At 35.3% G+C, this 21,525-nt stretch overlaps 1 protein-coding gene across 2 annotated transcripts; it reads left to right on the top strand.

Moving 5' to 3' along the window:
- Nucleotides 1–1,041: 1,041 nt before the first annotated feature.
- DEG7 (DegP protease 7) lies at nucleotides 1,042–19,999 on the top strand. 2 transcript variants are annotated; one of them, XM_007033002.3, is made up of 24 exons: nucleotides 1,042–1,542; nucleotides 1,960–2,030; nucleotides 2,370–2,504; nucleotides 2,822–2,880; nucleotides 3,608–3,644; nucleotides 4,504–4,629; nucleotides 5,612–5,701; nucleotides 6,564–6,629; nucleotides 6,725–6,781; nucleotides 6,888–6,953; nucleotides 7,561–7,668; nucleotides 8,840–8,920; nucleotides 9,109–9,158; nucleotides 9,626–9,791; nucleotides 11,926–12,390; nucleotides 12,679–12,861; nucleotides 12,934–13,039; nucleotides 13,394–13,564; nucleotides 13,657–13,736; nucleotides 13,860–14,087; nucleotides 14,258–14,470; nucleotides 14,673–14,830; nucleotides 17,729–17,840; nucleotides 19,344–19,999. In XM_007033002.3, the coding sequence occupies exons 1-24, from the start codon at nucleotides 1,257–1,259 to the stop codon at nucleotides 19,509–19,511; spliced, it is 3,282 nt and encodes a 1,093-aa protein (XP_007033064.2). In that variant the 5' UTR covers nucleotides 1,042–1,256; the 3' UTR covers nucleotides 19,512–19,999. The 2 variants fall into 2 exon arrangements, with proteins under 2 accessions (XP_007033064.2, XP_088661574.1); XM_088805448.1 differs by lacking the exon at nucleotides 1,042–1,542 and adding an exon at nucleotides 2,115–2,227.
- Nucleotides 20,000–21,525: the final 1,526 nt, after the last annotated feature.

A 21,525-nucleotide genomic window follows, 5' to 3' on the forward strand; every position in this document is an offset into this window, starting at 1 on the left:
CCTATTGTTCTTGCTATCCCTAATAGTTTGTGAAAACTAATTAGGAAGAGTTTGTTGAGCCTTAAGTGATAACCGTTACCGTCCTAAGTCAATCTAGAAACTCCCATTCCCCTCTAAGAAAGGAATGAACTAAGAATATGTAATGAAAAGCAAACAAAATGAAAGCGAGGAAAAAGATATTATATTCACAAAGCTACAATATCTACGCAAGAAAAACCTCTAAAAAACCTTTGCCCGTGACATGGGATGGTGATAAGCCCTCTCACTTCACACATTCACACCACCTAGCTACTCTTTGCTAGGGTGGGGATCCTTTTTATAAACCAATGGAACCCCTTTACAAAGCTTTCCCTTTTTCTAATGGTTAGGAAGATCCTCTTTCATATTTTCAAACCTCTCGCTCGTTGAAAGATTATTTTTGACACAAATGAGTAGACCATCAGAGCAATGTTAGGTGCACTGCTTGCTTGTTGACATGTAGGTTGGCTCGCGTGGCGCACAAGCAGTGTTATTGTGGGCTTGCCTAACCTCTAAGTTCGTCATGTGGGGTATGACACTTGGAGTTGGATTTGGTTAGCATTGCCAAGAGAGAGAAAAAGAAAAAGAAAAGAAAAATACACAAAAAAAAAAAGAAAATTCAACTTTAATTATGCTATGCAATGAAAGATTGCCTCTTAAAATTTACTCAAACAATCAATACTTAACTTTTTTTTTTTTAAAAAGACATTAGATATTGTTCTAAACTAATCAAAATAAGACCCTAGATTTTAAATAGAAAGATTGAAAATCTCAAATGTTAACTGGGATATTTTTTACCAACTCACATATCACAGCGTAAAAATTATAAGTAGAATTAAATAATTTATTGAATTAGGACATGTAAAAAGAAAAGAAAGGAAAAATAGAAGTATACCAAACTAAGAAAAGCCGGATAGAAAGGTCCAAACTCCAACGTCCAACGTCCATCGTAGATATTGGACCACCTGGGCACCTTTTATTGAAAAAATTGTCTCACGTGCTTTGAATCTACCCTGTGGAGACTAGCAAGCACCATGCACCCCCACTCAAAGAAAAAAAAAAAAAAAACAAAAGCTTGCACTCCACGAACTAACCAAGAAAAGACGAAAAAAGAAATGCCAATATAAAATCAGCTTTCATTCCTTCAATAATTTGGACTTAACAAAGACTTAAAAAAAAAAAAAAAAGCCCGAAAAAGAAACTTTCATTTTCCTGTGAATTTCGAAACCCTAACTTGAATGGGGGATCCGTTGGAGAGGTTAGGATCGGAGACAGCGATGGGATTAGAATCGACAATCAAAGAGGAGCTTTGTATGGAGATCGACCCTCCGTTCAAAGAAAACGTCGCAACTGCCGAGGATTGGCGGAAGGCTCTTAATAAAGTTGTTCCGGCCGTCGTCGTCCTCCGTACCACAGCTTGCCGTGCTTTTGATACGGAGCCTGCTGGTGCTAGTTATGCTACTGGCTTTGTTGTTGATAAGCGAAGAGGAATTATTCTCACTAATCGGCATGTAGTCAAACCAGGTTGACTTCGTGAAGAATTTATTAGTATCATCTTTGAATTATTTTTTTTTGTTTGGTTTTGCTTATTTGCTAGTTACTTTTTCTTTTCCGAAATGTAGTTATAAAAATTGATTAAAATTAAAAATTTAACTGTTTTGAGTAATAAAATTGATGATTTTAGTATTATATGGATCAGTTATGCTTGAATCTGCGTCGCATTACCTATATGCTTATTTTTAATTGGATCTGATTTTGTTTTTTCTTTTTTGTTTCTTTTTTACTGTTGCTTTTACTTTTGCGTAACTTTTGAAGGAGCAGAAAACTAATAGTACTAGGAAAAAGCAAGGAAAAGAGAGCGTTGTTTATTTTTGTTGTTTGAGCCTCATAAAATTTCGGAACATTCATTTGTGAATTAATTACTGTCTTGTCTGCTTGTAGGACCTGTTGTTGCCGAAGCAATGTTTGTAAATCGAGAAGAAATTACTGTGCATCCTATATATAGAGATCCGGTGAGTGAACTCTTCTTCATTTTACTCTATTTATGCTTGGTGATTTATCTTATTCTGAGTGTAATGTAGTTCATTATTCCGCAGTAGGATATTCGGGCATGACTTTTGAAATAAACCATTGGCAATGTGCTTGGTTTTGGTTGTTCTCCTAGGAAGACTGATTTGTGGGCTCACACTGCTTGAGACTACTTGGTTAGGTTGTGTTAGATCATCTGCCACATGATATGCTTTGCATTCAAGTTGATATTTCTACTTGCTCTTGTGACAGCGGCTATTATATTGTGGGTTCTTCTATCTATATATGGCACTAACTGACTAACATCATGTTATTCTTTTCAGGTTCATGATTTTGGCTTCTTTCGTTACAATCCTGATGCCATTCAATTTTTAGACTATGAGGAGATTCTGCTTGCCCCAGATGCTGCTTGTGTTGGATTAGAAATCAGGGTTGTTGGTAATGATAGTGGAGAGAAGGTAATAGAATTCGAATCACAGTAGTAGTCTTTGTTTTACTTCTCTTCATTTCTTATTTCTATTTTATTAACATTATGTTTAGTTTAATGTTGAATTCCAATTATTGAAGGGATTGCCAAAAAAAAAAAAAAAAAAAGAAAAGAAAAGAAAATCATTTAATGAAGGAGTCCTTTTACATCGGTTTGGAGAAATTCATGGTTTTTCTGATTAGATACCAGTTATTTTTCATGAGTGATGTCTCACTATGTCATGCTATTTGAGAACATGAAAACCAGGTACCTAACAGTTATTCTGCTGATTTGAATCAAAATTTGTAGGTTTCCATATTGGCTGGTACTCTTGCTCGTTTGGATAGAGATGCTCCTCACTATAAAAAGTATGTGGTAGTTTTATTAATTTTTTTCTTTTGAATCATCTACTTTAAGAATGTTATACCATCGATATTATTTTAACAAACATTAGCTATCTTTGATGATCTCATGCTTTTGTCTTATTAAACTGGTTTTTCTTGTACCATTATTGATTTTGGCATTGTGTCTCATACTCTTGATTTCATTGTAATAGTTTGACATATTTTCATCAGCATTACTGAATTTTGTGGTTGCAAACTTTATCATGGCAACTCTGCCTTCATTGAATTTTGCCTTTGAGTTACTGTTTGTGTTACCTTCTGTATGATGCAATGTTTCAAATACAGTTGTCACCAAATCTGACTGAGATTGATTTTATGTTTGATTTCGTTCATATCTTCATTTGGCATCTTCTACCAAATCAAGGCATAGTTCCACTCTACTTTGATTTCTGCAAACATCATGCTAATGCTTTATACCTGGTGGTGTGTGCCATATAGGAGTTACATGCACACTGCATGCACCACTTTCCGTTGTAGGTGATCATCATGAGGTTTCATTTTTGTCTAGTCGGCATAACTTTAAAATTGATTTGACCTTTCCTTTACCTTTGCTGGTATTATATCGTGAGGAATGCTTGAGTTCAGTTTCTTCGGTTTTAGTCATGACTTCTGGTCAATAATTGATCTATGCTTTCTAGCTATGATTTCTAGAAATATCTGTTATGTTTGCTGACATGCTTATTTGTTGCAGGGATGGCTATAATGATTTCAACACTTTCTACATGCAAGTATGTAGCTTATTCTTTATACCACATATTGGATGTTTGGGGGGTTGATTAACCTTTTCTGGTTTAATTTGTAATTTCTTTCGTCTGATGTTCTTTGAATATAATCAAAAACATGGTTTAATCCTGGAGTGTATAAAAATATATCTCATGCAACACATGTTTAGTAAAATATATGCACCCACATTTCCATATTGAATGCCCATTTTTGACTTGCACATCGTTTAAGAAAAGAGGTTCTTACTTTAAATTTCTTAAAAAATTCCAATTCTTTTTTAATATTGATGTTTAATGGTTTTTAATGCTGAAAAGAAAAAAAATATAATATGGAATATAAAAAAGCTGCAGTTTGTGTTTGAAAAAGAAAGATCTGTACCAAACAGAGAGGGGGGGGGGGGGGGGGGAGGACATAATTTCAAGCTTCCTAAAATTGAAAAGTAAACATTCAAGTTGGAGAAGAGGGACTGTGTAATTGTATTCATCTCTGGAAGAAGTTCATGATAAGTCATTGGAAAGCTCTATAGTTTCTTTGTATAAGTAAGTTTAAAGTAAACAGTGATCTTTGGGATGATAGAGTGCAATCATGTGGATATGATTTTTAACAAGGTTCAGAATAAGTGAAAAATTGTGGATGGTATTAAATGCTTTAAACCTGATTAGCATTATGATGGATCTGCAGCATTATGAAAAGTATTACTTATAATGTTTTCAATTGGTGTGGCATGTTATGATGTTCAATGACATTATCATTTTTGATAGTTTTGTCGAAGAGACAACCTTCTTGGTTCTGCAAGTATCTGAGTTTTGCATGTATGCTTGTCTGTGCTTGATTGTATCATTTACACTTGTGCTTAACTTTCAGGCAGCATCTGGTACTAAAGGTGGTTCAAGTGGTTCCCCAGTGATTGATTGGCAAGGCAGGGCAGTGGCCTTGAATGCTGGTAGCAAGTCATCCAGTGCATCAGCCTTTTTTCTACCTCTAGAACGTGTGAGTAGTACTTTAACTGCTTAACCCTTTATACCATGCTTCTGGTATTATCCGAGATTCCACTCCATTTGTCTCTGGAGGACTGAAGATTGTGTAAGCCGAATTTGGAGATTTGGGCTACAATATTTAATGGTTCATCTAACTCAAGCTTTGTATGATTCCCTTAGAAATTGTAAAAAAGGGAGTGTATAACTAAAAGACCCGAATCTATGCACTTGAAACCTTTTGTCAGGTTGCTCCTGGAAAGGCCTAATCCTTGGTAAAATTTGTATTATTTATTGTTTATTATTTTTGGTTGAATGTCTTGTAAGTATTATTGGGGCTTGCTTTTGCTTAGGATTATCCTCAACAGATCTGGAGCCTAGAAAAGTCAGTCCCAGTCTGGTTATGCCTCTATGGGTTGAATTTTGAACCTTATAGCTTATAGATATGTGCTTACTTGGTGCATAAGTTACATTGCTTTTTCTTGATACTAATGTTTTTAAAATAGAGAATGTTTCTGGATTGCAAGAATAGGATTCTCAAAGTTAGTCCAGCCAGTTAATTGTTGACTGGATGAGAACCTCTGAAGCCTTATAAACCATATTGACCTGCTCATGGATTGTTGTTGTCTACGTTATTTGTTGACTTGCCATGTTCCTCCACCTGTATTTGGCAGTTGTATTATTGGGTCAGGATTCTGCAGAACAAGTTTATTTTACCTTATCGGATATATTATTAAACTTTTAATATTTTCTAGTATTCTACTATCCAAAGTACTTTTAACTTACACACACATGCTTCTAAAAATTGGCCTCAAAAAATTGGCCCATGAAATCTTTGTAGAACTCCCAACTTCTTTTTGGATTTTATGTCCATAGTTTTTATTTGCACTGAAAATGGGCTTTGCCCTTGATTTTCTGAACAAACAGAACCACATTTTTAGTTCTGTCTGATTTCTATGAAAAATCAGACATTGAAACATTAGTTATTTGATTTTCAGGTAGTAAGGGCATTAAAATTTCTCCAGAAAGGAGGAGACTCGTACATGAGTAAGTGGGAAGCAGTTTCTATACCTCGTGGTACGCTTCAGGTTTGTTGTTGATGTTATCCTTGTAGAGCTTTACTTCTGTTTTTCCCCCTTTGTTTTGTAGAATACATAAGGTTCAGTATTGGATTAGGTGATTGGAAAATATGGTGATGTTCATGTCTAGATGTTCAAGCAATCATATGAAACTGAAAAATAGAACAACCTGTTTTATTTTTTTTTCCTGGTATGTTATTAGAATTAAGATGCTATGATGTCCTGCTAGATCTTGGTTTTTTGGATTTTTGTGGAAAACCCTAATAAATAAAATGACTTGGTATGCTTGCACCTCTCCTTCCCTTAACAAACCCTGAGAATATTAACTTACAGATAGAACAGTAAACGCTCCCTGATCCCTCCTTTTGATGTGACGTGGGCAGGACGAAAGAATGAGAAATAGGTGGTAAGGGGAGTAAAAGAGAGGAGAGAGAAACAGTCGGAAAAGAGAGAGAATTGAGGCTCAGGGGGAATAAGAGGTGAAGACAGAGGAAGAATGAGAGACATTGTGAGGAAGAGTGGAGTGAATATCCAATTCCAATGATTAACTATATTGATAATCCATAATCTGAAAGTTCTCTAGGAAATTGCAAACCCAACTATATATAGCTTACTATTCATAAATCCTAACATAAAATTGCTGATCTTCCTTTAACTAAGGCCTAATAAAACATCCTTGAATGGGCCATAACCACTCAAGCACTACAACTTAAGTGTTATTGCTGGTTATCACGATTATACACAGCATAGTTTATCAATGGCTGCACTATATAGATTGTTTTCTTGATGTTTTTATGCCCTTTGGCATTTCTGTTAATGTTTGAGAATTTGCTTTTAGATGATTTTAATGTAGGATTTATATTTTATATAGGCTACATTTCTCCATAAGGGGTTTGACGAGATACGTCGGCTTGGTCTTCAAAGTGAAACAGAGCAGGTTCCTGTTTCTTTGTTGTCATTATTTTTTCTAGCTTTCCCATGGCTCATTTTAGAAAAGTGATTCCTCATTTTATATTCTTTTTCCAAATTTAGATGGCACGGCGTGCATCTGCACAAGGTGAAACTGGAATGCTTGTTGTTGACTCTGTGGTGAGTAAAGTTCAGTTTTCTTTATCCAAATTGTGTTTCAAATTGTTCTTTTCCCCCCATTTTTTTAGTTTATTTCATTATCCTCTGAATCTGAACCTACTTTTAGGTGCCAGGTGGCCCTGCTCATAACCACTTGGAGCCAGGTGATGTACTTGTTCGGGTGAATGGGGAGGTAAATTTAAGCATACAGTCATGAAGAAACAAGTTTTGATTCTGTATTGTAATTTATGGATTTGTTCTTTTGTCGTACTTTTATATGATTGAAATTTTAAAGGAAGCTCATTGCTCTCTCTGCTTGGCAAAATTTTGATATTGGTTATTGACATTATGTATAAATTTAAGTATGAAATTCTTCATATAGTCATGAATGGATTTTAGGGCATCTTCCTAATTTTTGTGATAAAGTATCTTCCTAATGACTCACCTCCCCTCATTTGATGAGAACTTATTGTTAACGTGTATGGTTTATAAGGAACTCTGGAAGATATCCTACCTGCCTTCAATAAGTGACATCTATTGTGCTTTAGGTGCTTTCAATGAATTTTTGGTGGACGTTTATTTGTGGGTGCCTACAAACCATTTTTTAATACTTGCCCAAGTAGGAATTTCTACTATGACCATAGAGGAAAGACTTTTTCTTTTTTTATTTTTTGTAAAATAAACTGACTGCGGCAGCTATTCATTTCCCCTAATAGAATTTGCTTAATTATTGCAATTTGAAATTCCAAGACAATACTTATGTTTTTTGGCTTTAATATGTTATTGAAAACCTATTGCAGGTAATTACTCAATTTCTGAAATTGGAAACTTTACTTGATGACAGTGTTGAGCAGACGATAGAGTTACAAATTGAAAGAGGTGGCACACCGTTGACTGTGCAATTACTGGTAAGACTTATTCCTTCTAATTTATGTCTATATAGCTCATGATCTTTTGATGCCTTGAGGATCAAATTAGATCTCACCTTATATAGTTTGTGATTAATTTTGACTTTGATCCTGGTGGCTAATATGAAGGGTTTATTTGTAACTGTGGCAGTGTGGTCCATGCACCATTACTAATTATCTTGGTCTCAAGAAGAACAATTGTTATCAGTGATCTGCATGTTGATGTATATTTTGATAATTGAGTTATTTTTTATCTTTATAATTGGCTAGCCTAGTTCCCACTGAACCTGAAGTAGATAATAATAAATTGGAGGGCCACTGGTTAAACTTAATATGAATTTTCAATTTAAATGCTCATTGAAGTAGCAAAGAGTGTATATGGTATGTTACTAACCAGTGAATTAAATGTTCTAGTAAATGATAAGCTTCATATCATTTAGTAAATTTGACTGTCAATTTCTTTTTTTGGTTTTTGATGCATATGCCAATTGTGGTGTTGAACTTGTTGACACAATTTGCTGTTTGCTAACTCTAATCAAACGGATGCTATAGTAGATTAACTGTTTTCTAAATCGCTCTCATTGTCATTAAAATATGGTTCTTACACGGTCTTTTGCTTCTTGAGGAAAGGATTTGGCACTTTGATTGCACCATGTGCCTAGATTCCTTAATTTTTATGCCCTTCTTGTACTGAGTATATTGGGAGGAAATTAATGCATTTTTTGGACAATGGTTCAGAATTTAGTATTAGCTGGTTTAAAGCCGTTGCATATGTTTTTATGATTGCTTTGGATTGTGCATCCTAAATATTATTTTGGTACATATATGTTATTCAAACTGTCAAATTTCTTGAAAAATTTTTTCTGGACATTAGTTGGTAAAATTCTTCCTTGCATTTCCATCCCACCCGAGACACCAGAACAGATATCAGGGGCACCCTTCTCTTAGATCATTGACACTGATACTAATCATTGTGGGATTCAATCTCGGTTTGTTTGCATGATAATAATGACAATGATGTCTTGAAATAAGTTAGTATAATGTGCTGCAGGACTTCTTTTGAGAAGTAGCTACTGACTGAATTTCCAGATGCTCGTTCTTGTAGTTTGTTGTCTTACTTTATGTTGAGAATGAATGCAAAAGCTAATGTGTTTCCCTTTTTCTGCTTCAGGTTCAGGATTTACACTCAATAACTCCTGCTCACTTCTTAGAAGTAAGTGGTGCAGTAATACACCCCCTGTCTTACCAGCAGGTAGGATGCAGTTTCTGCTTAACACGTGGAGCCCCTCTGCCCCCTGCCCCCTGACCCTTCTCACTCTGATTTTCCATACATTGTTCCCTGAATAGGATTATTTATTTGCTTTTACCCTTATTCTGTGTGAGGATGGTGCTGCTGTTGCTGACAGATAATTTGACTTATTTTGTTGTTACTTGAAACAGGCAAGAAATTTCCGTTTCCAATGTGGTCTTGTATATGTCTCAGAACCTGGGTTAGTCTAACTGAATATATTTATGAAAATTGTCATATCTATTTATTCAAAATGTGTCTTGAAAAGAAAAAAAAAAATATTTAATGTATGCATATGTTTGTGTGCCTAAATTCTTTATGCTAATTTATCTAATAAGTAAGGTTTGGTGTTTGGTCATAATCCACGATATAAGTTCTGAGTTACCTTTTATCATTTAATGAGCTCTTTTTCCTCCATACGCATGGCATCAAGGATTGCTTCATCTCTTTTGGAGGTTGAAAGACTAATTTATGCTTAATATTATTTTCAACACTATATAGTGTTTTTTAGCAAGCATCTTTAATTGCTTATCCTTACACCAAAATGGGAAATACTGGATTTACGCATGACACAATTAGATTTACTCTAATCTGTATCAATACTGAGATTGCTCTTTATTGCTTTGGGCTTTCTTCAGTTGGTTAATGGTTTGATTTCATCTGTTGCAGATATATGCTATTTAGAGCTGGAGTTCCTCGACATGCCATCATTAAGAAGTTTGCTGGTGAGGCAATATCAAAACTTGAGGATCTAATTTCTGTTCTATCTAAGCTGTCTCGGGGTGCTCGGGTGCCTTTAGAATATATAAGCTACTTGGATCGTCATCGAAGAAAGGTATTTTATCATGGACTATGCAGTTTCACCTGATGCCTATGTTTCTGCAAACTTCAGTTGTTGAGCATTATGCATATAAGCTATTGATGAATTTTGCATTTCCTGGAAAATTGAATGGGTGAGTTTTACCTTTATGCCATAAATATTTCTAACATTGAATGGAGTATGTGATGAATTGAGGTTGAAGGAGGCACCATCAATGTAGTAAAGAGTTCTGACCTAGCCTGGTATTGGGCTGTACTGTACATGGTTTTTTGTCCCAGTATCACTAGGCTTGTTATGGGGCTTTGAGCTTTGGTAAGCCTCGTGTTTTGGTGGGCTTATCAACTTGTTGTAGGATACCCATCTTGACCCAACATTTGCATGGGATGTTTCTGTTCAAAAATGCTGTGCAAAAGTGCAGGGGCTTCTTTCTCTGTTCAAGGGAAACACGAAGCATGTAAATTAAAGGAAAAGACCAGCTGGTAACCTTTAGTCGAGTCTGCTTTGGAATTGGGTTGGTTCCTAAAGGTCTCTGAGAAGTATTTCCAGTATTTTACTTCTATTGTTGAGAGAAATTAGGGGTAAAAACAAACCAGTTTACTAGTTGAACAGCTTAAAATGAATTTATTTGTGTTTGTTTATTACGTTAATCAAGTTTGAATGAAGATTTAAAGCTTTTTGAATAAATGAGCCAAATCTGAACAGAGGTAAGTTTGACTCATTTATGTTGATGGAGGCTTGATCAAATGGCTTCCAAACATGATTGACAAAAGGAAACAAAGTCGGCATAAATTTGACTCCTTAGGCATTGACCTGAGTATTAATGTGATGGGGTTGGATGGTGGTAAATTCAGGTTCAAACTGACTCATAAAAGAAACAAACCTTCAATATGTTATTATGATTTTAGTTCTTTTATTTTCGTTAGAGCAACCCACGATTTTTAGTTACTTGTGTGTGGATTGTTAAAATAGCTATCATCCTCTATTATTTTTCCTAAAATGTCATTTGTCAATTAGAAAGAGCCTGGAGAAAGGGTTGTTTAGGATTTGGTTATGCAAACATTAGAGGTATGATTTTTAGGCTCTTGACTGGTCTTATGATCCTAGATTGATCAAAGATGCAAGGTGTGCTATCGCTTGATCATCAAGCACAAAAAGGTGCTTAATTTAGTGAAGCAAGGGGCTTATTATAAAAAGATTCATAAATATTTACCAAAAAGAAAAAAAACTTGTTATCTATTGTTATACCCAACGAAGGTAAAATTATATATTCTTTGATAATTTGACTGAATTCCTTGTCTAATGTGTTAAAGTTTTACAAAAAGTCACCATTAGATTCTGGCTCTAAGTATTGTTTATTTCCAACAAGTAGTTATAATGGGCAATACCACTTTTTCTTGTTCTTGATAGCACACATGCATTCTCCTTTTCTGTCAGTTGAAAATGTTATGCATAAGAAAAAAAGGTATTGAAGAAGACTAAAGGGAACTTAACTGAGGCATGCCTTTTTTGTGAAGGTGCCTCTTCTTGGGGGTTGGAAGACACTTTTACTAGATTGTTGCTCCTTAGCCCCTAGGTGCACCTGCGTATATTCCTTGACTACACTGAATGATTCTAAATTTCTGTGACTTGAATCCTATGTGCTCCAACATCAATTTCTGTTTAGAATTTTAAAAGGAAGGATCATGGTAGGGTTTTGATCTGGATCATTGGATCTGGTCAAACCTCAATTCACTTTCAATTCTACCTATTCGAATAATGTAAGAATTTGAGCTACTCTGATATTAAGTTCTGAAAAATTCACTAGTATTGCAGGTTAGTTTGAATGGTTAAGTTTTAAGTATTTAGAACTGAAAATGTTGTGAGGATAGTAGTTGCAGTTATTTATTATGAAATTGTTTTTATTAGTTTTAGGAATTGATTTTTTCCTATCTTTTCAAGTGTGTAGTGGAACTTACAATTCATCATTTCTCTGATTTGCTTCCATGTTATTCCTTCTATTACTTCTTTGCATCCTCTCTTCCCTTCTTCCTCTGGTTGCCAGCGTTCTCTCTGTGTCCTATTTGTTTGCTCTGCGGACATGTTCTGCTTTTGCTTCAATTGAGATTATCCATGCTATTTGTGATCTCTGTGATTCTGTTGATGGTTGCAGTCTGTATTGGTCACGGTTGATCGCCATGAATGGTATGCACCTCCACGGATATACACTCGTGATGATAGCTCAGGTTTATGGACAGCCAAGCCAGCCTTTAAGTCCATGCTGCCATCATCTGGTGTTAATGGTGAGGCAACTCATATGGAACACATACATCAAGATAATCACCAAGAGTTGACTGATGGTGTTACTAGTATGGAAACCAGTTGTGAGCATGCTTCTGCAGAATTGCATTCTCGGGATGAAACAGGTATTGGATCAAAAAAAAGACGAGTTGAAGAGGATATGTCTTTTGATGGAGTTGTTGCTGACTGTTCCTTAAATGAAACTGGTGAAGTTAAGTTGGAGGACACAACTGCCACGGAAAATGCTGTTTTAAGGGACTATCAAGGTGCAACAGCTACAGCAGCTAATGCTTCAATTGCTGAACAAGTAATAGAGCCTACCCTTGTAATGTTTGAGGTAACAAATTTCTGTTGATTGCATAGTTCTTTTCTTGTGAACTATACAGTTCAGCTGTGTCCTTTCCTTTTGTTATATCCTTCTGTTAAATATTTTTGTCACAACATAACTTTGATGGTAGATGATGATGTTTCCATTCTCTTTATGTTTTTAGCCATTCTTCTATGACCGTTATACTGTATGAGTTCATGTTGCTTTCATGACTGTTGTTGAGATTGTTATTATTGGCAATTTATTGTCTCTCGTTTTTCTCAATAGAACAATCTAAGTTGATTTTCATGCTTACAGGTTCATGTGCCACCATCATGCATGCTTGATGGTGTTCATTCACAACATTTTTTTGGGACTGGTGTCATTATATATCATTCTCGTAGTATGGGTTTGGTTGCTGTTGACAAGAATACAGTTGCAATTTCTGCATCCGATGTGATGCTGTCCTTTGCTGCTTATCCAATTGAAATTCCTGGAGAGGTATGCTCTTTTAGTGAAACAACATTGAAAAATCATAGCATAGTTTGTTGAGTTTTCTGTTTTCAACTGCAGGTTGTTTTTCTTCATCCTGTTCACAATTATGCTGTAGTTGCATATGATCCCTCGGCTCTAGGGCCTGTTGGTGCTTCCGTGGTTCGTGCTGCGGAACTACTTCCTGGTAGGTTTTACTTTTGCAATTACTCTACAGTTTGGTCATTAGATGTATTCTTACTTGCTCATGTTTCTCCCATGCAACCGGTTTTACACTTTTTTGTTGTTATTATACCATATGCTTCATCTTGTCCTGAAAATTTGGTTGGGAAATTGATTTGACAAAAGGATAAAAAGATTTTATTCTTACGTTCTTTGAAGTCCAATTTGGTAAAAGGAAGTCTGTTCTCAGTTCTGCAGTGAAAGAGGAGCCGGGGGATGGAAAGTTAATGTTGATTTCTGTAGTGTGTTTTTTCTGTTAATTTAAAACACCATGAGTCTACTTTTGACAAGGATTGACATTTTGTTCTGTTTGAGACAGAGCCTGCATTACGTCGTGGGGATTCAGTCTATCTTGTGGGTTTAAGTAGAAGCTTACAAGCGACATCAAGGAAATCAGTTGTGACCAATCCATGTGCTGCTCTGAACATTGGCTCTGCTGACTGTCCACGGTACAGAGCAACAAATATGGAAGTTATTGAGCTTGATACGGGTATGTTTGTTGCTATTACTTGAAGGTGGAATCTAAATTTACCCACATGTTGATTTCAAAATGTTCAAAATGGATCTTGTATGCTTTTGCAGATTTTGGTAGTACATTTTCGGGTGTGCTAACAGATGAGCATGGAAAGGTTCAAGCAGTTTGGGGAAGCTTTTCGACACAGGTTTCCACTCTGACCAAAAAATATAAAAAGAAAAAAAAACCAAAGGTTTCCTCTATTTATTAACCTTCTTGGATAAACTCCATTATCGCCATATAATCTGATGCTTCCCATCATTGATTTCAGCTGAAATTTGGTTGCAATACATCAGAGGATCATCAATTTGTCAGAGGTGTCCCAGTTTATGCAATAAGCCAAGTTCTTGACAAGATCATATCTGGTGCTAATGGACCGCCTCTTCTCATAAATGGTGCCAAAAGGCCGATGCCACTTGTTAGGATCTTAGAGGTTGAACTTTATCCTACGTTGCTTTCAAAGGCCAGAAGCTTTGGATTAAGTGATGACTGGATCCAAGTATGTTTTGTTTCTTTATTTTATCTATTTGTGTAGCAAATTTTTGAATCAAGATCTTGGCAATATGTTAACAGAGATGCTGTGAGAATGTCTTTTACCCTCTCTTTAAGTCCTTTTGTCAGTTTCATATTATCTCATCAAATTATCACATTAATTGTTCTTTTCTGTAGGCTCTAGTCAAGAAAGACCCAGTGCGACGTCAAGTTTTACGTGTAAAAGGTTGTTTGGCGGGATCAAAAGCTGAAAATTTATTAGAACAAGGTGATATGGTTTTATCAGTAAATAAAGAGCCAGTTACTTGCTTTCGGGACATAGAAAATGTTTGTCAAGCATTGGACAATGGTGACAACGGAGGGAACCTTAGCATGACCATTTTTCGGCAGGTAAGCAAATTGATACAGGTGGAAAGAGTATCTGTCTTTTTCCACTTTGTAATTATTCCTATTATTAATTTGACTGAAAGAATTTTCATAAGCTCTATGTTCTATCTAGTGTATTGTGTTTTTACTTTAAGTTTTATTAATGCTAATATGCAACTGTAGAAATGATTTGCCTTATTGTGTTTTTAATTGTATGGTATGCCAGGGACGAGAAATTGATCTTCTTGTGGGGACAGATGTTAGGGATGGGAATGGCACAACACGAGTGATTAATTGGTGTGGGTGTATTGTTCAGGATCCTCATCCAGCCGTGCGTGCTCTTGGATTTCTTCCTGAAGAAGGTCATGGTGTTTATGTGGCACGGTAAGGGTTTTTCTCTTAGTAAAATGTTTTCATATTCATTTTTGTTGGAAAATAATGATGAGAACGTAGAAGGTGGCAGTAAGGCAGTGGAACCATTTTAGCCTCAATATATTTGAAGGCATTAGAACACTGCTACACTACTAATTGAATTCCTTAACCAGAAAACTCATGAACATACCTGAAGGTAGTAAAATGCTTGCAAGTTTGATTGCTTGTGGCTGCAATCGGCATCTAATAAAGCAAACACGATATCAATCTAATTTAACTTGTACGTTTGAAGGCAGTTATAAATCATAGTTTTCATGAATTGATTGCTTAAGGATCTGGCATATATTAAGAGATTGCTGTCCCTTATTGCCTGAGTACAAGGGAGTGACAATCAGATACCTTTTAGAATTAGTTGAACCTCTTTTTGACTGATTCACAGAAGGATTTTGATGTTTAAATATAGCTGCATTTGAAAAATAATTAGTTTAGTGTTTTTCATACTTTTCTGAAAGGAGTTTCAATAAGTAAAAGTTCACGTAAGATAGCTGCTGTAAAAGAAATATATGCACCAATATCAACCAAATATTAAAGATCATTCTATGATATTTAAATTATATTCTCAATTAGGGTGAGCTTATTTCCACGCATGTTTAAGTTTCTTCAACCCAAAATTCGGTTATCATGTGAGTAAACAGGTGAGACCCACATGTCAATAAATATGGCTGATTTGAATTTGAAAAAGTGTACTTGGAAATAGGCCACCCTTTCAATTATTAGAAAGAAACAAAATGAGAGGTATATTTACAACCCCAAACCAATTAAAATTTGGTCCAAGGACATTTTAGGTGTAATACCCCAGCCCAAGTATCATTTGTGTTTAAGTACTATAAAAGCCCTTCCTTAGTATTTGATAATTAATGTGGATATTTGTTGCAATAATTTTGTAAGCGAGGGACTTCCCTGCAAAATTAGGGCCATCCTTATAATTTTTGAATGTTTGAAGATCAGTAGCCGTAATTGTATCTCTTTTTAACGTGTGTGAAAACTCTCTTATATATAGGAAAACTTTTATTGACTTGTAAGGGATTTAGGATTAAAATTTGTTAAAAAACTTCAAAATTTATGTGATTCTGATTCGCTGTTGTATAATCTAATTTAATTGGATAACTAGGAATTATTCTGCTCATTCAAAAAAGATACAAGGATGAATTTTTTATGGGATTAAGAACTGGAATATGGAAGAATTAGGGTTCACAAGGAGTATCACAAAACCACAAAAATCCTAACATGTGAGTTTCTGTATTGCAATAAAAAAAGTTTCAGTATAAACTTCAAGTTTTATGATCTGAATTTTGTATGCGTTGAGTGCTAGTTGAGTCTAGTTTATAATGGGATCAAACAGAATTGAATTTGGGGTTTTTTACATTGAGATTTGCCACTTTTCTTTGTTGGGTGCAAATGTTGTTAGGCTATAGCATCTAGGAACAATTTCAGGATGCAAATTCTCTAAGTTGAGTTATGGTTAGAGCTTTATATGACTTTAAAGCTATTGAGTCTTGTGTCTAACCTGGAGCCTTGTATGACTGAAAAGCCTATTTAGTCTTGTTTCTAATTCAACAACCCATAATTCAACCTAGAGTACACAAAGAAATCTTGAGATTAGCCCTTGGTGTTGCTGCCTGACAGCATATGCACCCTACAAAGATAATGGCTTAACTGAACTTAGGCAACTCCAAATTCATTTTCCTTGATCTGTTAAAAGCTAGACTTAAATAGCTTGACCACATAAAATTTTGGTTGGTCAAACTTCATGGATTAATACAAGAATATTATTTAAACTTAAGTGTTGTAAGGATTTCAGTTAATATAATGGCAGATCTTGTGGTGCTCCTTATAATTCCTTTCATGCTCAAGCCTTAATCCCATAATAATTTAATGGCATAATGCTTAAAAAAGCTCCTAAACTATTCAAAAAAGAAAAATTCAAATAAATCCTTATCCTTCTTTTGCGTTCAATCAAGCCATTGTATTTTTATTTTGGATCAAATAAGCTCTTGTGATTAACAATTGACTAATTGTTATTAGTCAAAAATACCATTTGTCATTTTAAACTCACGTGATGTTGACTTAGTGCTGACATGGAGGGTGAAATACCACAGCTAGTATGACATGTTAGAATGTTACATCAACGCCATGTGACATAGAATGACAAGTGGCATTTTGACTAACATCAGTTAGTTAAATATTAGTCATAAAGGTTTGTTTGGCTCAAAATAAAAGTACTAGGGCTTAATTGAAAGCAATAAAGGAATAAAGGTTTATTTAAATTTTTCTGAATAGCTCAGGAGCCTTTTTGGGTATTATGCCTAATTTTAATCATTATAACTTCTTTGAATGATTTGAATAATATCTAGTACTCGATTTAATTAGTTTATACAAGAAGAAATGTAAATCACAGAAATTTTGTAGCTTTTTAACAAATTTTAATCCTAAATCCCTAACAGCCTGAAGGAAATTTTACTGTCAATAAGATGGTTTTTACTCTTGAAAAGAGAAATCCGACTATGATTTCTGATTTTTTTATCTTCAAGCTTGATCTTGCACAATCTCCAACCCTACAGAAAAGACATTTATAATGTATCCTTTTTTCGTTTTTACATTGGTTAATTTGGCTACGAAGTTAACTATTGTCAACACTAATTTTGCCTCTAAGTCTCTTGTTTATGAAATTATTTAATAAAACTCCACATGCTAATTATTAGAAATTAAGGGACCCCATGCTATGCTAAGGGGCTTTTACAATACTCTATCTACAATTATTCTAAGAATGATAATTTTTAATCAACAGAAGTTTATGCTAGTAATATTCAATTTGTTGGTATTGGTCTTGACAATTTGTTCTTTTCTCAGGTGGTGTCATGGTAGTCCTGTTCATAGATATGGGTTATATGCTCTACAATGGATTGTTGAGGTTAATGGAAAAGCAACTCCTGATTTAGATGCTTTTGTTAATGTGACAAAGGTAAGCCTAGTTGCCTCCTTTTTCCCTCTTTGTATATTGTGCTTCATACATAAAAGTTTAGTTATATGATTGTATGGTGTGCTGTTGGAAGTTAAAATCTTTTCCTTTTCTTCATCACGTTTTAGATTTTGAATGTTTAATGGTTATTTTGAAGCCTATTTGGTTTTCAACTACACAACAGCAAATAGCCTCTTTCATTCCATAAGTTTAAACGGACTTCCTAAGATTTTAACTTAAGACTTTAACTTGAGTTTCCTGAGTTTTTACTGTTGGGACAAGCATTTGTTGTATTTATTTATACTGTATGAGATGCACAAAGCTCTTACATGACAGATTGGAGATTATATACAGAACATGTAGGAGTTAATAAGTGCTTGCAGTATTTGTATGGGTGTGGTTCATTGGTGTCACATATGCTAGGATAAATCCTACCATTGAGTGCCTTGAGGGCAATAGCAGTAGATTGTTCTTAAGCCGCTAAGTAGGCACCTTTAAGCAATGTGAAGATTTAGTTGGCCCTAATTACTGAGTGTCAATTTTTTTGGGGGGCAGGGGTGGGGGGTCAAGGGGAGGGAGGAGGGTTGAGGAGACTAGATTGGAGGGAGTAAAGGTTGGACCATTCTCTGTTGAAGAGGTTTCCATATAGTGGCTTTGAGGTTGATTAAAACTTTCAAACTTTGTCGAAATGTCACTTTTTAAAGTTCTTTGGATCGAGAGATTTGGAAGAAGAGGGGTTTGGTTAATGGTTTCTTCTTATGGTCACTCTCTTGCAAAATACTACTGAAGTTTAATTTAGTCTAACTGGATTATTACTGAAATAGCAGTAAACCCTTCTTATCTCTATTTCCTACACAAGGTGAAGAGGAAATTCTTCCACTCCACTACTCTCCATCCTCCTACCCATTTATCCTATTTTTATATCTCTCGAAACTTGCAAACACATTATTATATTTTGCAAATACTTGTATTCAATATTGTGTATCTGTCATTGCTAGTACTGTAACATTGAAATTTTTTCAAATCAATTGGGTTTGATGGAGTGCATAAGAGTGTTTTTGCTTTTGATAGGAAGCGTACTTTGCATTAGTTAAATTTTTATTCTTTCTTGTTTCGTGTCTTTATTCTTACCTACATATTGCAATTTTGAACTTAAATAGACTTAGGCCATGATTGAATTATTATTTGTTCTTTGATCAACAGTCTTAGTTGAGTTGGGTTTTAATGTTTTAAGCATAATGATTTTCCAACACATTACTGGAATTGTTAGTTTGGTTTGTGAGCAATGACACAAGAAACAAAGTCTCTGTTTCATACTCGTGTTACTGTGTATTTCAAATTGTGCAAGATTTAAGCTATCAGAAAACTTGTAAGACAGTTAACCAACTCAGACTGAATGGTTAATTAGTTGTTTTTTGTGTTCCATTGCTATTTTTTTGGTTTGTTAAATTTCTTCTCTAGTCAGTTTACTTGAATAATATTTTTGTGATCTTTCTATATTAACAGGAATTGGAACATGGGGAGTTTGTTCGTGTGAGGACAGTCCATTTGAATGGAAAGCCTCGAGTTTTAACATTGAAGCAGGATCTGCACTACTGGCCTACATGGGAACTGAGATTTGATCCAGAAACTGCAATTTGGCGTCGAAGGGTGATCAAGACCTTGGATTGTTGAAACTCATGAATGGGAATTTCTATTTGTTGTTGGTGAGGCAGCTGCTGTACGAGGGAATCAGATACTTTTCTTGATATGGCCTGCGGGCAATTGTCAATTTGGGCAGAGGGTTGGTGCTGGAATGACTTTTACAGTTGGTTCGATTATATAGAGAATTGGTGCCATCATCTTGGGAGCTATAGGTTTCAGCATAAGTTTACGACAATCCGGTGAGGGCTAAGCACTTATTTAGCACGAAATCTGTCAGCAAATAATATATTGTATTGAAAGATAATTATATTGTGTAAAATCAATTATAGACATAGGTAAATGGTTGGACAAAAATAAAAGAATAAAATTTCTGTAGTGTAGTCCATTTGGGTTGCATGTATGGTGGCAGAGAAGTTAATAGCTTCCATTTTGAGTTCTCATTCACTTGTCCCCATCTCCTCTGGATTTGAAGCAAAATGACTTGATGATATTGACACGGTTTTCCACTTTTCCTTGAATTCCTTCTTGCCAGATGCACATGCGTCTGTTCTTTGTTTTCTTCCTATTTCTCTCCTCTGAACTTTCTCATATGTAATCAAACAAAATCATACGAAACATAGGAAATGAAGAAGCTAAAGCTGTGTTGCCAATATTGGAGGAGATTTGTTAATGGCTATAGTATATTACAGTTATACAGTCATCATAATAAGTAATCATAGAGTGCATAAACCATGGCAATGATGCACAATGAAACAATGCATTTGCTCAAACAATGTTAGACCACAGATCACCGCATTGATACAGATATCTGTCTATCTATGCTAGACAGTTTTTGTTACCAAATCCATGCTGCCCATCCTCCAGCATGTTCCTTGTGATCTCCCAGAATCCTTCTTGAAAGTTCATGTGTCCACTTACAGGCTCTGAAAACATATTTACACGAAATATATATACATTATCCTCTTAAGAAGCATATTATCTAGTTTGATTAGACGGAGACTCGAGATTAGGTAGGCCATACACACTAAACTCCACAAGAAGTGTATGATTTTGCGACAATCCATTGTCGAGCTAGGAAGATCACAAATGCAAAGAGATGTAAGATACGTCGCTAACCTAATTGGCAAAATATTGATTCTCCAAATCTTTTATTGTTTTGGGCAGTGGCTGAGACACAAGCCATGAAGTCAATGAAACATTTCTCTTCCATTTACTGTTAGACATGGAATGAACACTGAGGCTCCCCAATGACGGGAACGAGCTAGTTAATCCCATTTCCATTTTATTCCCCGTTAACTACAGTGTTTCATTGCATCCATGGCTTCTATAATACAAGACGGTTGAGCAGTGGTAGTTTTCCTAGAGGTGGAAGATGACAACATGTTACAAGTGAGACGAAATTTGGCACATCAAACACAACGAGGAAAATGTAAACCTTGATAACTTCTTATCTCTAGATGATTAGATAGGAATGGTTGAAGACCACTAACAACCTCTTCCACTCTTTCTGGAATGTTGATGTTGTCCTTGTTTGCTGGCCTGCCTAATCAGTAGCTTGCTTATTGTTCCCATACTTTTGACTTCCAGAATAATCAAATTCTCTCAAAAAACTCACGCCCTTCTCATGCGCTAGTCGTGCCAATTCCATACCATCATGGACATCTGGCCACATTGGATCCAGTGACTAAATTCAGAACTAAATGTGCACTAAACAAATTATTCTATCTCTGAGATTACCACTCTCGGATTAAAAGTCCGCAATAAGTTCGAGTCACGTTGTACACCAACTTTTGCAAGGTAGTCTGCATCCATATTTACCTCCCTAAAAATATGTGAGATCTTCCAATCCACCACCTGAGCTTTGAGTTGCTCTAAATGTAAAAGCCATTTCCCCAATCAACATGGACCTCTAGTAGATTTTGTTGGTTCATGGCACAATATTTGTAGAGTCACTTTCAATCATTAGCTTAAACGAGTTATTCCGTTCTGATGCAGCAAAGATTATAAATGCTTCTCTAAAGGCAAAAACTTCGGCTAAACTGGA

This window comes from Theobroma cacao, chromosome 4, assembly GCF_053813885.1.
Source record: "Theobroma cacao isolate CCN51 chromosome 4, ASM5381388v1, whole genome shotgun sequence".
In the NCBI taxonomy this organism is placed as follows: Eukaryota; Viridiplantae; Streptophyta; class Magnoliopsida; order Malvales; family Malvaceae; genus Theobroma; species Theobroma cacao.

What these genes read in the sequence shown, in the direction of transcription:
- DEG7 (XM_007033002.3), top strand. Translation starts at nt 1,257, where the DNA reads ATGGGGGATCCGTTGGAGAGGTTAGGATCGGAGACAGCGATGGGATTA. An exon ending in TGCTTGTTGTTGACTCTGTG is followed by an intron (nt 6,782 to 6,887) that starts GTGAGTAAAGTT and finishes ACCTACTTTTAG; the next exon opens with GTGCCAGGTGGCCCTGCTCA. An exon ending in AGTTATTGAGCTTGATACGG is followed by an intron (nt 13,565 to 13,656) that starts GTATGTTTGTTG and finishes ATGCTTTTGCAG; the next exon opens with ATTTTGGTAGTACATTTTCG.